This window comes from Ranitomeya variabilis, chromosome 2 (assembly GCF_051348905.1).
Source record: "Ranitomeya variabilis isolate aRanVar5 chromosome 2, aRanVar5.hap1, whole genome shotgun sequence".
NCBI lineage: Eukaryota > Metazoa > Chordata > Amphibia > Anura > Dendrobatidae > Ranitomeya > Ranitomeya variabilis.
The window spans coordinates 882,740,722-882,756,644 of record NC_135233.1 but is presented as its reverse complement, the minus strand read 5'-3'; the positions used below and the strand labels follow the sequence as shown (position 1 = coordinate 882,756,644).

Below are 15,923 nucleotides of genomic sequence, written 5' to 3'. Positions count from 1 at the left end.
GAGTTCTTTGGTGTCCTCCTTTGAGGGAAAGGCCCTTTCCAAAGTCATTCAAGTGGTTACAAAGCAAGTATAACTCTAGAAAGCAATGCTGTGTATGGAGAAGATTGCCTTCTTTGTGTTGTCAGGTCTATTGCATCCACTTCTGGTCCTTCTGTGGTTGCAAACTCATGAGCCCATTCTGGACTTGACTTGAGGTCCGGTGAGGTGCTTCCTTGAGACTGTCGCGTCACAAGAGGCGCCTGGTTCCTGCACGTCCAGTTTGGCTGTCGGTGACATCATCCTCTCCGCCAGGTCTGCTGTCCGCCGCCTGGTCAAATGCTGACATTTTCAATAGCAAAGAGGCAGAGACTATCTTAACACTGATTGGACAATTGTTCCATAGACCTACCTCACGGGATACTCACCGCCTCGGTGACATATGTTCAAGAACATAGGTTTGAAGATGGACCCAGAGAGAGTATCTTCAATTATGAAGTGGCCGGCTGACGAGGTTGTTAAGGTGGGATCGCTTTCCAGGTCTTTCCTATTCATCGACCAGGAGGAAAAACCTCAATTTGTCTTCGATTCTTCCAAGATGGTGGCTGGTCTTGCCAGGCAGAAAGAGACTTTGCAATTCAAGGATCCTGGTATTATACCCGCTTTTGTCTGCTCTGAGGATGTCTTGGTGGTGAAAAGCATCCTGACCATGAAGAAGGTGAGAGATAAAAAAATTTTCTGGTGGACTGGAGAGATGATAGCCATGAAGAGAAATCGTGGGAGTCCAAGGTAAACACTCATGCCCCACTTATTCTGCAGAGATTCCTTGTAGGCTTAAGGGAGTTGTTCTGTAACGACAATGCTAGTGTTCCTGCATGTCCTCCTTGTAGGGATGCCGACATATTACTTTTCCAGGCTGATTGGTGGTGTCCCCGTTTCTGTGGCTGCTCTGAGTCTTCACATGCAAACTTATGGCGGCGCACCTGTTACGCACGTGTTTTCCGGTTCTTCAAAGGGCTCGCACTTTGGAAATGCCCTCAGCCAATAACTGGGAGGCATCAGTTATATAAGGCACCCTACCCAATAGGGAGGTGCCTGAGCAACCCTTGTAGTTTCACTCCTTAGATTGTGTGCAACTAGTATGTTGCTAGGTCCCTGTTCTTGAGTCCCATGTTGTCTGAACCTGTCCATGAAACCCATATTGTTTGTAGTAGAACCTTATCCTGTTACCCGTATTACTTGAGCCTGAAGCGGCTTCAGCAGTACCTGACCTTGAAACCACTTAGGCGGCACCTGAACCAGTAATGTCATCCTCTCTTGTGTTTGAGAATCCACACTCCCTGAACCAGACCGAGTATCCAAATCCTGTCCTGCTAGTGATTTTGACCTTTGAGGTCAGCTGCTGCAGTATTGTGGACTGCCCAGTAGTGGTACGCAAGCTTAACCCCACTATCAGGAGCTCTAGCAAAGACCAGGTAGTTGCTTAGCCATGCCTCTCCTGGGTAAGCCCAGTTTGTGGCACAGTTGGTCTATGATCCACTTGTGTGACATTAGGAAACTACTTAGTTGTTCATGTAGTGTAAAATGAAATCTGACTTTCCATGGAAAATCCGCTCAAACACAGTGAGAAAATACAGACTCCATGCAGATAATGCTCATGGTTGGATTTGAAGCCTTGAACTCTGCTAATCTACTGTCCCTTACCTACTTGTAATTTAACATCCTCTTGATCAGATGCATCTTGAATTTGTTTGTTTTTTTTCATAGTTTCTTCTTGTCTAGTAATCCTTTGGCTCCTCTGCACGTAAGGTTTTGCATCAAGTATCTTTTCTGACTGCTGGCTCTTAAGGAGAAACTCTCAATCTAATGTATAAAGCTGAATGTGTGTATGTATGTATGTATGTCCGGGATTGGCATCTGAACCGTCGCAGCTACAGCCACAAAATTTTGCATAGTCACACGTCTGGACTCCGAGAGCGTCATAGGCTATGTTGTGAGGTGAAATTTTAACCCCGCGCTTTCCAATTCACCAAACAATTTTGCCCCTATCTACATAATGGGGAAAAAGTGAAAGGAAAAGTGTTGGAGGCAAATTAACAGCTGCCAGATGTGAACAAGGGGGACTTAAAGAATGAGAGCGATGGCGCCAAAGAGTATATACTGTACAGTTGCTAAGGTGGGGCCCCAACATGGGATAATCACCACACCACCACGGGGATATGAACACACACACAAAATGCGCCAGACTCTACCACACGCTCGAACACATATACGACCCTCAGCGCACATTTCACCACACATACACCAACCTCGCCACATACAAGTCGAAACACAAAAGTCGCCGCTCAAAACTCTCCACATGCAAAACTCGCCACACGTGCAAAACTCACCTCATGGAAAACTTGCCACGCGCAAAACTCTCCACATGCAAAACTCGCCACATGTGCAAAACTCACCTCATGGAAAAATTGCCACATGCACAAAAGTTGCAACACATGCAAAAGTTGCCTCACACAAAACTTGCACATACGCAAAAGGCACCACACATAAAACTCGCCACGCGCAAAACTCGCCATGCGCAAAACTTGCTGCACACAACTTGCTACACTAACCTGTCACATGCAACTCGACACACAAAAAGTTGCTACACGCATGTCGCCACACAAAACTCATCTCACAAAAGTCGCTACATGCATGTCGCCGCACGCAACTCAACACACACAACTTGACACACGAAACTCGCCCTAAAACACACACAAGTCTGGTATTATCCTTCAAAAATAAAAATCTGATTAATAAGCTGAAAAACTACAAGAGCAACAAATGTACCATATAGGAATCCGGCAGCTGTCAGTCACATGACCAGTCTATTATGTGTATGTGTGAGCTAATATATACTGCCAGGGGGTGGGCTTACTGTTGGCTGGGGATTTATCAGGCTGCCAATTTAGCTTACAAATACTGAGGTAAAAATACTGACCAAATAACGTGTGAACGAGGGCTAATACAGGAGGAGATGACATACAGATATATACTATATACAGGAGGAGATGACACACAGGTATATACTATTTACAGGGGAGATGACACACAGGTATATACTATATACAGGAGGAGATGACACAGATATATACTATATACAGGAGAGATGACACACAGGTATATACTATATAGAGGAGGAGATGACATACAGGTATATACTATATACAGGAGGAGATGACACACAGGTATATACTATATACAGGAGCAGATTACCTACAGGTATATAGTATATACAGGAGGAGATGACATACAGGTATATGCTATGTATAGGAGGAGATGACATACATGTATATACTATATACAGGAGGAGATGACACACAGATATATACTATATATAGGTGAGATGACACACAGGTATATACTATATACAGGAGATTACATACAGGTATATCTAATATATAAAGCTGAATGTGTGTATGTATGTATATATGTGTGTATGTCCGGGATTGGCATCTGCACCGTCACAGCTACAGCCACAAAGTTTTGCACAGTCACACGTCTGGACCCCGAGAGCGTCATAGGCTATGTTGTGAGGTGAAATTTTAACCCCGCGCGTTCCAATTCACCAAACAATTTTGCCCCTATCTACATAATGGGGAAAAAGTGAAGGGAAAAGTGTTGGAGAAAAATTGACAGCTGCCAGATGTGAACAATGGGGACTTAAAGAATGAGAGCGATGGCGCCAAAGAGTATATACCGTACAGTTGCTAAAGTGGGGCCCCGACATGGGATACTCACCACACACGGGGATATGAACACAAACACAAAATGCGCCACACACTACCACGTGCTTGAACACATATACGACCGTCAGCGCACATTTCACCACACATACACCAACCTCGCCACATAAAAGTCGAAACACAAAACTTGCACACACAGAAAAATTGCCACATGTACAAAAGTTGCACCACATGCAAAAGTTGCCTCACACAAAACTTGCACATACTCAAAACGCACCACACATAAAACTCGCCACGCGCAAAACTCGCCATGCTCAAAACTTGCTGCACACAACTTACTATACTAACCTGTCACATGCAACTCGACACACAAAAAGTTGCTACACGCATGTCGCCACACAACTCATCTCACAAAAGTCACTACATGCATGTCGCCACACGCAACTCAACACACACAACTTGATACATGAAACTCGCCCTGAAACACACACAAGTCTGGTATTGTCCTTCAAAAATAAAAATCTGATTAATAAGCAGACAAACTACAAGAGCAAAAAATGTACCATATAGGAAATACGGCAGCTGTCAGTCACATGACCTGTCTATTATGTGTATGTGTGAGCTAATATATACTGCCAGGGGGGAGGGCTTCCTGTTGGCTGGGGATTTATCAGGCTGCCAATAGCAACCAATCACAGCTCAGCTTCTATTTTGCTACAGTTAATTAACCTGAGCTCTGATTGGTTAATATAGGCAACAAAGACATTCTCAGTATAACAAAGCTAATATATGTTGTGAAATTCTTCTATTAGCTTAGTTTTTGCCTTTTAATAATTACATTTCTATCTATTTGTTTTGTGGTTTTTGTGTGCAGAATAAATTTTTGTTAACACATTCTATTTTGCTAACAGCAGTCATTAACCCGGGCGAAGCCGGGTAGTACAGCTAGTTTTACTATATATACCGAGAGATAATAAGCAAAGATCCAGGGAGTCTGAATTATTATCTTCTGCATGATAGGGGTTGTCTATCATCAGTAACTGTGATTGTGCAGAGAACCTATGCGGAACACTCCATTTAAATACATCATATAGGATTTTCTGGCTCCTGTGTGACACGTATGCTGTGTATACATGTTCGATTATGCAGAAAGTGTCACTGAAGTCTGTGTGTGGCATTGCAACTAATCCCTATTGAATTCAATAAAGCAGATATACGGTATTAGATACAACCCATGGACAGCTGCTGATTGTGAAAAATAAATCCTCATTTTGTTAATTAGTTGGTCAACAAATTTATTGGAAAACATGTAAAACTCTTGTTTTGAGTGGAGTTTCCTGACTGATATTTTAAATGAGCGTTAAATATCAGAAATGGAAGATACAGACTGAAAATGTCAGAGGGATGGACTGTATAATCCATTTTCATAGTAAGTACATCAACCTCATCAGGTCTAAGAGATCTATTTTATTGTGACATTGGATGAGAGATCTGCTTCAACAGTTGGTGACTAAACCTAAATGTAATCCCCCCCAATTTGTAAGGAATCTCTTTACAATAAGTTACATCTAGCAAATTCTGTTTAGGCATGTGCTATGGGTATAACAATTGCTTAGTAAAGCTGATCATGTTGTAAAAGGAAATAACAAAATCTATACAATGTGTTAGAATTAGGTAGCGGATATTCTTGATGTGTGTAATTGTATATACAGTACCTGCTCATCCACTGTTGTGTAAAATTATACATGTCCGAGTCCTTTCTATTTTACTTACATGAGCCGTGGAGAAAACCTAGAACAAGTAGTCGCTTTTGATGCAGTGAAGGTTATAACCGTTGCGCAGTCTTTATGTTTATTTTTCGTCTTAGAGGGAAACATGCTGGCATTTCCTGCTTGTGAGACAGTGTCGCCCTGAGGTTATTAGAAGCTGGATGACCTGATTTCACTCAGGCTGACCTAGACATGGCTTGTATCTGTACTTTGCCTCTGCAAAAATGCTACCTCAATTATATTTGTCCTTCTAACTTTATGGATTAGAATTAAAAGAAACATCTAAGCCAAAAAGTCTCTCAGCAGATCCTTTATTTACAAGATTTTATTTTTTTTTCTTACTCGAAGGGAGGAACAAAGGCTTTGTTTCTGTTGGTCTTGCATGTACCACTTTAGAGACCAGAAGCATTGCTCTTAGGTTTCTATGTATTCGTATTTGGAGTGGTGTTGACCTTTTTTGGGTCGGTTAGGATACTGGTTGCAGGATGTCCCAGGGAGACCACCATGTCCATCACAATGGTTTCAGTGAATTTTAGGGAGCGGGCTAGTTTTGTTTTTCGTATGATCTATTATCATTTGGTAAGTAAGCATTATATTGTAGTTGTTAGGTTAAAGGAAACCTGTCAGCAGGATTGTGCACAGTAACCTACAGACCGTGTCAGGTCGGTGCCATTAAACTGATTAAAATTATACCTTTTTGAAATCCGTCTTGTGGTTGTTGTTCAATCTTTATTTTCAGTTTTGAGTTAATGATATGCCCATGCTCCAGCGCTGTTGAGATAGGGGGGGTCTTCATGTGGTGCTCTTATGTATTCACCAGTATGGCTCCTGACAGGTCACTGATCCCTCACTGACCTGCCCCCTAGTTTACATAATGAATATTATACTATCTATCTCTCTCTCGCTATATATATATATATATATATATATATATATATATATATATATATATATATATATACATACATACATACATACATACATACATACATACATACATACATACATACATACATACATACACTAGATGGTGGCCCGATTCTAACGCATCGGGTAATTATATATATATATATATATATATATATATATAAGAGAGAGATATATATGTAAAAAAAAATTCCCTTCTGCAGGCAGGCGCCTGTGCGGCACCGTGATCGCATCCATAATATGCAGTTAATTATTCTTTTTGATGGTATCCATAAATTCCATAAATAAGAAAAAAAAAAGTTTGAAAATGGCCCGACCGTGCCTGCGCAGTAGCAGCTATCGGTGACCTGATAGATGCTACTGTGCAGGTGTCGCCATCTTGGAAGAAGCAATTTTTTTCCTCTAACAAGATGGCGCTGCCTGCGCAGTAGCGGCTATCGAATAGCCTATAGATGCTACTGTGCAGGCACCGCCGTTGCCATTTTCAAACTTTTTTAAAAAACTTTTTGGAATTTATGAATACCATCAAAAAGAATAATTAACTGCACATTATGGATGTGATCATAGCAGCACAGAAGGGGATTTAAAAATAGATCTAATAATCATTATGTAAAATAGGGGACAGGTCACTGAGGGATCAATGACCTGTCAGAACCCATACAGATGAATATCTATTCAGAGCACCACACGAAGATCATCCCTACCTCCACAACCCGCAGCACAAGCATATCATTAACTCAAAACTGAAAATAAAGATTAAACAGCAACCACAAGATGGATTTCATCAACCAAGGTATCATTTTAAAGGTCAGTGACGTCTTGTAGGTACCTACACTAATTCTCGTACTACAGCTTCCAATTCCCTAATCCAGGCCCTCGATGACCTTTTATCAGGCCCCCGAGCAGATTCTCAGGGCAGGGAGGTGTATTTTGATTGCCACCAGCTCATTCATTTCTTCTTGCTCTGTTAGCACACACACACATACAGTGTTAGTGTTCACTACTCCACACTGAAGGGCATGCAATGAAGATTCCGTCCTGACCCCAGTGCCAGTGCGGAGTTTGTACGGCCCCCGAAGGATGGTATAAATATCCAAATGACCCTTGGCAGAAAAAAGATTCCCCACCCCTGCTCTACTCATTGCTTTTCATGGTGAATATTTTCTTGCATAACCTCACAATATGGTGAATTTAAAAAAAATATATAATTCAACAGTTAATTCCTGGAGACCTTGGATCATAAATAGATCTGCATAGTTTACTCTTGATATCTCAATCTTTCAGTCCTCAGGGCAATAGTTAGTTGCTTGGTAATCACTTATAGCTGTGAAGAACCATCAGTGGGAAATCACAATGTGAAACGTTAATAAACTTTTTCATAATAATCACCCCTCGCACAAACAGACTTCACACCCAGCCTATATTACTGTGAGAGACACTCCCACAAAAGAAACATTTGAAACTTCGATCAGGCTGCAAATTGGTCTTCAGAGAGTCTGAAATGAATGAATAATTAACTAACGGAAACCTCTAACATATGTAATAATATTTTTTTCCATGTCAAAGATATCCAGAGCCTTTGAGATGGCCATACAGATTAGTCAAAGCTTGATGAAAGGTTTAACAAAATCATTGTCTGTATGGGCAAATTTAAGAAAAATATTATTGTTTTAGTTAACTGATGACACACTATTCAAAAATGAAGATCTTGGCACTGAAATATGTGTGAGTTGTCTTTTATTTATTTTCATGCAATCTAAATGTTATGCTTCGGTTGTGAACTCTGACCTTCAGACAGATGGATTGTGAAGGAATGGCGCAATGAATAGAATGAAACAGTGCTGGACGTAAGGCAGGCACTTTAAGAAACGCAATATGACTGCCTTACTTGCATCATCATTGTACTCTTTATATTATTTACAACACTCCTTCACAATCCTTAGGTCTGAAAAAGATTACATTTCATGACCAAAAAGTAACACATTATTTGGATTGTGTGAAAATAAATAAGACATTTTACAATATATCGGAGTGCCACGTTCGTCATTTTTCAATATTTATTTTTTGTGCATTACTGCTTCAGGAGTGTGGTGTGATGCCGACTGGTGACAATCATCGCCTCGTAGGAGATTGGTCATGTTTAAAATTTTCATCCAATATTCGAGAGCCCAGAAAAGACCTTTCTGTGAGTGAACATTCACATAAATATCCCAGCACTTTCCCAAGAAAGACATTGTACACATATGGCTTTACTGTATAATCCTATATAGACCAAAATATGTATGTTGTGTGATCAATTGCTCACGGTTGCTCAGCCATCAACCAGTGACTCAGATTATGTTTAGTACATCAGTAGACGGTATTGCATTGTACAACTTTTTTTTTTTCTCCACTTTTCATTAAGTCTAACAAAACTTTGAAAAATGTTTAATAATGGTTACATTGAAATTCAGAATGTGAGATTTCTTCTAAACATTCACTTAACATTTTCCTTATATGACCGTGTAATGTAAGTCAATATGCTGAAGGAAAAATAATGTACGGTACATTGTATATCAATGATTCCAATCACTGCGTCCTTCTTAAACATTGTGTTCCTGTAACAAAATTAAAATATATAAAGATAAAAGAAAACCGCTATAAGCATTTTTTTCTCCTGAGATCTAATACATAAAAAAAATTAAAACGATTCAGTTATAGATATAGAAGTTGATACATTTAGCAGAATACGATCACTTTAGCATTGTTATTATACCGAAGATAAAAGGCCACTTTGTTATTCTACAGTTCCTCTGCATCTCCAACTGCTGGAGAAAGTACAGGAAGCCAGCTCTCCACCTGGTAATATCAGCTGACTGAGGAATGACCACCACGATCAGTTGCGGTGTATCTGCTCATGTGGGCTTCTTTCCATTCCTTTGTATGGGAGCTATGAAAATTGACAAGTTTACTGCTTCGTAATTTTCAGAACCTCCATTTAATTGAATGGAGAGAACTAAGTACAGACGCCCTTAAGGCTGCGTATGTATTGAAAGCCGCACGCTATGGTGCTGTGTTCTAGAATTACCGTATTTTCCGGCGTATAAGACGACTTTTTAACCCCCGAAAATCTTCTTAAAAGTCGGGGGTCGTCTTATACGCCGGGAATCGACTTGTACGCCGGTGTATATGGTGGGTGGGGAGGGGGAGTGATCCTGATGACGAGGGGGCGTCTCACAGGAAAGTGAGTAATCCCCATTACCTTATCCTAGCGGTGCAGCGTGGGGGTGTCAGTGCTGGGAGCGGCGGCAGCTGCTGTGTTCTGGTGCGGCGGCTCCTCTTCTGTGTGGGGCCTCTGTGCTGTGAGGTGGCGGCGGCAGCGGCGTATCTTTATCCAGTTGGGGCTCCTCCGGCATCTCCTTAGCCCTGGAGGCCCCGCCGCAACTCCATCGGTGCAATGTGGTGGCCTCCGGGAAAATGGCCGCTGCTCAGATTCAGATCTCGTGTCCCGAGATTTCGGGACGAGATCTGAATCTGAGCAGCGGCCATTTTCCCGGAGGCCACCGCATCGCACCTATTGAGCTGCCTCCGGGAAAATGGCCGCTGCATTGCACTCGTGGAGTTGCGGCGGGGCCTCCAGGGCTAAGGAGATGCCGGAGGAGCCCCAACTGGATAAAGATATGCCGCCGCCACCGCCACCGCCACCGCACAGCACAGAGGCCCCGCACAGAAGAGGAGCCGCCGCACCAGAGCACAGCAGCCGCCGCACCAGAGCACAGCAGCCGCCGCCGCCACTCCCAGCACTGAGACCCCCACGCTGCACCGCTACGATAAGGTAATGGGGGATACTCACTTTCCTGTGAGACGCCCCCTCGTCATCAGGATCACTCCCCCCCCCCCCCCCCCAAAAGGCACATATTCACCGGCCCTATAAGACGACATAGGGTGTATAAGAAGACCCCCGACTTTTAAGAAGATTTTATATTTTAACTGGTAAAGTTGGGGGGTCGTCTTATACGCCCAGTCGTCTTATACGCCGGAAAATACGGTAGGTGCTTTTTATGGTATATCCAGCAGATATTCCGTAAGTATCAGAGTCTAAGTTGGATTTATTTTGTCAGATAATCCAAGTCATAGAAAATTTAGGGCATTTCAAATGAAGGGCATTGGATCTGCAGTACCTAACCTTATTAACGAAGTATTTTTTTTATTAACTCATCCATTATTTTACTTGTAGCCAGGGCTGTGGAGTCGGTCAGCAAAACCACTGACTCTGACTCCAATTTCCCTGACTTCTGACCCCACAACACAAACCACTACTGATCATGTACATAAAGTGCAGCACAGATTCATCTCGACTAAAGCTGAGATCCTTGGATCAGGAACAGAACAGACATTTATAAGGCTACGTTCACATTTGCGGTCAGCGCCGCAGCGTCGGGCGCCCCTATATTTAACATGGGGGCGCATGGACATGCGTTGTGCTGCGTTTTGCGCCGCATGGCCGCAAGCGTTGGACGCAAGAAACGCATCAAGTTGCATTTTTTTTGCGTCCAACTTTCGGCCAAAAAGGACGCATGCGGCGCAAAACGCAGCGTTTTAGCATGCGTTTTGCCGCGTTTTTGTTTGCGTTGTGCGCTGCGGCGCCGACGCTGCGGCGCACAACGCAAATGTGAACGTAGCCTAAGACATTTCATAACTTTCCCAAATTATTAAGAAAACATTTACAGCACAACCTGCATTGCACTACTGTACCCAATTTATTATATATTTTAAGGCTATGTGCACACGTTCAGGGTTTCTTGCATAAATTTCCTGACAAAAACCGGACATTTCTGCCAGAAATCCGCAGAATTAATGAACATGCTGTTTTTTTTTTACCGCGATGCGTTTTTTTCGCTGAAAAAAAAAATGCATCATGTGCACAAAAATTGCAGAATGCATTCTAAATGATAGGATGCATATGTATGCGTTTTTTATGCGTTTTTATCGCGAAAAAACCTGAAGGTTCCTGAACGTGTGCACATACCCTAAGAGTCGGTCCTTTTTATTCCGACTCCACGGCCCTGCCTGTAGCAGCTCTGTGGAGATAAATTACGCTTTTATACCAGTTATAGCTGCAGGAAATAACTGAGCTCTTGATACCACTGCAATTTGGTTAGGGAAGGTAGGCTTCAGCTTAATAATTGTCTGCTCATGTGATGTAGAAAAACATCTCTTTGGATTTGTGACATTGTTATCCAATAGAAAACTAAGATTTGGTCAGATCTTGTTGTGCTCGTCTATATTAATAAGTAAGTTATAGGTCACAACTCTTTAATTGAATATCCTGAGAGTGTGCCTTCATTTTTATGAGAAGTGATAAGTTTTATGTATTTCATTTCCAGGAATATAAGATCCATTTTAATGTCCTGTCTTTTTAATCTCTTGGTTCCTATTTGATTTGTCTTTCCTGTTTGCTTTTAGTTTTTCGCTTTGGTATTATTTATCATTTATTCAGTTTGAGTAAAGAAACCATTTCCTTTTTGGAAAAGTCTCCATCCTTCAGCTTCACAGTGTGACATCCCGATCAAGCGCTTTCCTCTAGCGGATATACTTTTCTTTCTCATTTTAAAAGTATTGTCTCTAGAATGCAATATGAAACTTCTTGAAGGGGATTAATGATCATGTCTTGTAGTGATGGGTACTGCTGTGCTTTTGTGACTTTTATGTCAGCAGCATCTATGTGTTACAGATACATTCTCTGTGAATATACAAATCTAGCGCATTTACACTTTATTGTTCGCAGACTAAAAACCGCATGTGAAAAAAACAAAAACCTAATAGGTAATGTATATTGACGATGCATTTTGCCGATACATTTTTCCAGATACTAATGCATGAAGCAAGCATGTCTCCTGCTGAGTCTTCTGTAAAGTATTGTCTAGTACTAGTAGCAGCTGTTCTGGAAATGTCAATGGGGCTGGCGCGAGAATAGCTATGACACCATTGAATGCTGGAGACTGTGAGTAGTGACCTGCGTCTGAGGTCCCAACTAGCCTCAATAATACATTGCTTAAAGGAACACTTAATGCTCAGCCACCGCACCTAGACTGCAGCGGTGGACAGTCCTTCTGGCAACAAGTAGGAAATATCACTGGAACAGGAGAAACTGAAAATAATAAATTCTTTTACGCCAAAAAAAGTTATGTTTTTACAATGCTAAATTGTCCAGTCCCACTTCAGAGGATGGAAATAACGCTTTAGTGGGTAGAACTCAGAGCCTACTCACTTACTAACGTCTTCTGTGTGTGTCTCCTATGTTGCTGAATATCCTCTATGAGGTATCATTTTAGGAGTAGACTTTAGTTAATTTTATTAATTTGTTGTAATCTTAAATCTACGATAAACTGGCATAAATTATTCTTGGTGAATTGATTTTGGTACCTTTTTTTTGTTTTAAAGGAATATTTTAACATATATTATGGAGCTAAAGGTCATACCTGTTGAACACCTTAACAAGATGTTTTCTTTTCTTTTTTTGTCTCCAACAGACATACCTTTTGGCAATACCGTCGTGAGAACCCAAACACCAAAGTTGGCAGCCCTCCACCTGACGGGATGCCTGGATTTAATAGTGGAGTGATGCTGCTGAACCTAGAAGCCATGCGACAGTCTAAACTTTACAATCAGCTGTTGGAACCCAATGCCGTGCGTCTACTTGCAGAAAAATACCATTTCAAAGGCCACTTGGGAGATCAGGATTTCTTCTCCATGATTGGGATGGAGCATCCAGAACTGTTTTATGTTTTAGACTGTGGTTGGAATAGACAGCTGTGCACTTGGTGGAAGGATCACGGCTATGCTGATATCTTCGACTTGTACTATAAATGTGAAAGCCACATTAAAATCATCCATGGCAACTGCAATACCCCGATTCCAGAAGAATAAGTCTTAGTTGTTAAAAGATTAGAATGAATGGAAAAATCAATGAAAAAGTTTACTATAATTTTATAAAAATGGGACTGATTTATTTTTCATCTTTTAAAGTAATACCCAGTGATTATCATTAAGAAAACAAATCTAAGTAGTCGTGGCATTGTATTTCATATCTTGCGTGTCACTGAATAAATACCGTATATACTCGAGTATAAGCCAAGTTTTTCAGCACATTATTTTTTGCTGAGAAAGCCCCTCTGCTTATACTCAAGTGAGGGTCCCAGAAGGCTGAGGGGGAGCGGCAGCGGGTCACAGAGGCAGGAGCATGCTGCTGCTGAAGAGAAATGAATATTCACTGCACTGGCCGTGAATATTCATTTTTCTGTAATAGTGCGCACAGTGTCAGCTGGAGCCACCAACTTCCAGGAGCGGCCGGGCAATCACGTGTGCCCACTACTTAAGAATAATGAATATTCGCTTCTCTCCACTGCCATGGGTGTGGAGGGCAGTGAAAATCTTGATTTTCCTTAAGTAGCGGACACACGTGATCGCCCAGCAGCTGCTGGCACTGGAAGAAGATGCTGCGAGGGAGTGCAGGGACGGTAAGTAGGATGGTTTATTTGTTTTGTTTTTCTGATGGGGGCCATGTATACTAGGATAGCGATGAGGAATCTATGTATACCAGGATAGGGTTGAGGAATCCATGTATACCAGGATAGGGTTGAGGAATCCATGTATACCAGGATAGGGTTGAGGATCCATGCATTCCAGGATAGGGATGAGGAGGCCATGCGTACCTGCATAGGGATGAGGAGTCATGCATACCAGGATAGGGATATGAGGAGCCATGCATACCAGGATAGGGATGAGGAGGCCATGCGTACCTGCATAGGGATGAGGAGTCATGCATACCAGGATAGGAATATGAGGAGCCATGCATACCAGGATAGGAATATGAGGAGCCATGCATACCAGGATAGGAATATGAGGAGCCATGCATACCAGGATAGGGATGAGGAGGCCATGCGTACCAGGATAGGGATATGAGGAGCCATGCATACCAGGATAGGGATATGAGGAGGCCATGCGTACCTGCATAGGGATGAGGAGTCATGCATACCAGGATAGGGATATGAGGAGCCATGCATTCCAGGATAGGGATGAGGGGGCCATGCGTACCTGCATAGGGATGAGGAGTCATGCATACCAGGATAGGGATATGAGGAGCCATGCATACCAGCATATGGAATATGAGCATAGGGATGAGGAGGCCATGCAGACCACGATGGGGATGAGAAGCCATGCATACCAGGATAGGGATGAGGAGGCAATGCATAACAGGATGGGGATGAGGGGACAATGTATACCCGGCTTATACTCGAGTCAATACGTTTTCCCAGTTTTTTGTGGTAAAATTAGGTGCCTCGACTTATACTGGGGGGTCGGCTTATACTTGAGTATATAAGGTAATTGGATTTATTTCTTCTTAATAGTGTGGAAGCTTTTCTTATTTAAGAATAAAAAAGATTACTCAAACTAAATATTAGTGCAATTTTACCAGAATTCCTAGAATCGTTGAGAAATGTTTTGACCTGGAAAGTGGAATCAATGTGCCAGTCTCTCAGTGACACAGTGGTTGAATGAATACCAGATGTTCACTTTTATGAATGAAGTGTCAGACACAGAACATAAAAACGATGCCGAATCTCAGATGTGCCGTACAAGCACCGTTCGCCTTTTGATGTGCACTTGGGGTTATTTTTCTAAAATCATTTGCTGTAAATGAACAATATATTATTTTGAGATTACAACTAACTAGAGTTCCATTCTGGAAAGTTTTTAGGATTCCAGAACTAATCCAGAAATATTGGTGCTTTCTTGTAAAAATTAAGTGACATTTCTGCATCCTCAAAAAACATATATACAGTGGGTATGGAAAGTATTCAGACCCCTTTACATTTTTCACTTTGTTTCATTGCAGCCATTTGGAAAATTCAGAAAAGTTCATTTTTTTCCACATTAATGTACACTCTGCACCCTATCTTGACTGAAAAAAACCCAGAAATGTAGATATTTTTGCAAGTTTAATAAAAAAAGAAAAACTGAAATATCACATGGTCATAAGTATTCAGACCCTTTGCTCAGACACTCATATTTAAGTCACATGCTGTCCATTTCCTTGTGATCCACCTTGAGATGGTTCTACTCCTTCATTGGAGTCCAGCTGTGTTTAATTAAACTAATAGGACTTTAATTGGAAAGGCACACACCTGTCTATATAAGGCCTCACAGTGCATGTCAGACCAAATGAGAAGCATGAGGTCAAAGGAACTGGCCAAGGAGCTCAGAGACAGAATTGTGTCTAGGCACAGGTCTGGCCAAGGTTACAACAGAATTTCTGCAGTACTCAAGGTTCCTAAGAGCACAGTGGTATCGATAATTCCTAAATGGAAGAAGTTTTGGACCACCAGAAGTGTTCCTAGACTTGGCTGTCCAGCCAAACTGAGCAATTGTGGGAGAAGAGCCTTTGTGAGAGAGGTAAAGAAGAACCCCAAGATCACTGTGGCTTAGCTCCAGAGATGCAGTAGGGAGATGGGAGAAAGTGCCACAAAGTCAACTATCACTGGAG

General features: G+C 41.8%; 1 protein-coding gene across 3 annotated transcripts in view; it reads left to right on the top strand.

Annotated features, from left to right (window-relative positions):
* The window catches only part of XXYLT1 (xyloside xylosyltransferase 1), a 241,780-nt gene extending 228,277 nt beyond the window's left edge, over positions 1-13,503 (top strand). For all 3 annotated transcript variants that reach the window (XM_077290362.1, XM_077290363.1, XM_077290365.1), the window contains exon 4: positions 12,910-13,503. In XM_077290362.1, the coding sequence (XP_077146477.1) occupies positions 12,910-13,306 (397 nt within the window). In that variant the 3' untranslated portion in view covers positions 13,307-13,503. The remainder of the gene's footprint in view (positions 1-12,909) is intronic.
* Positions 13,504-15,923: the final 2,420 nt, after the last annotated feature.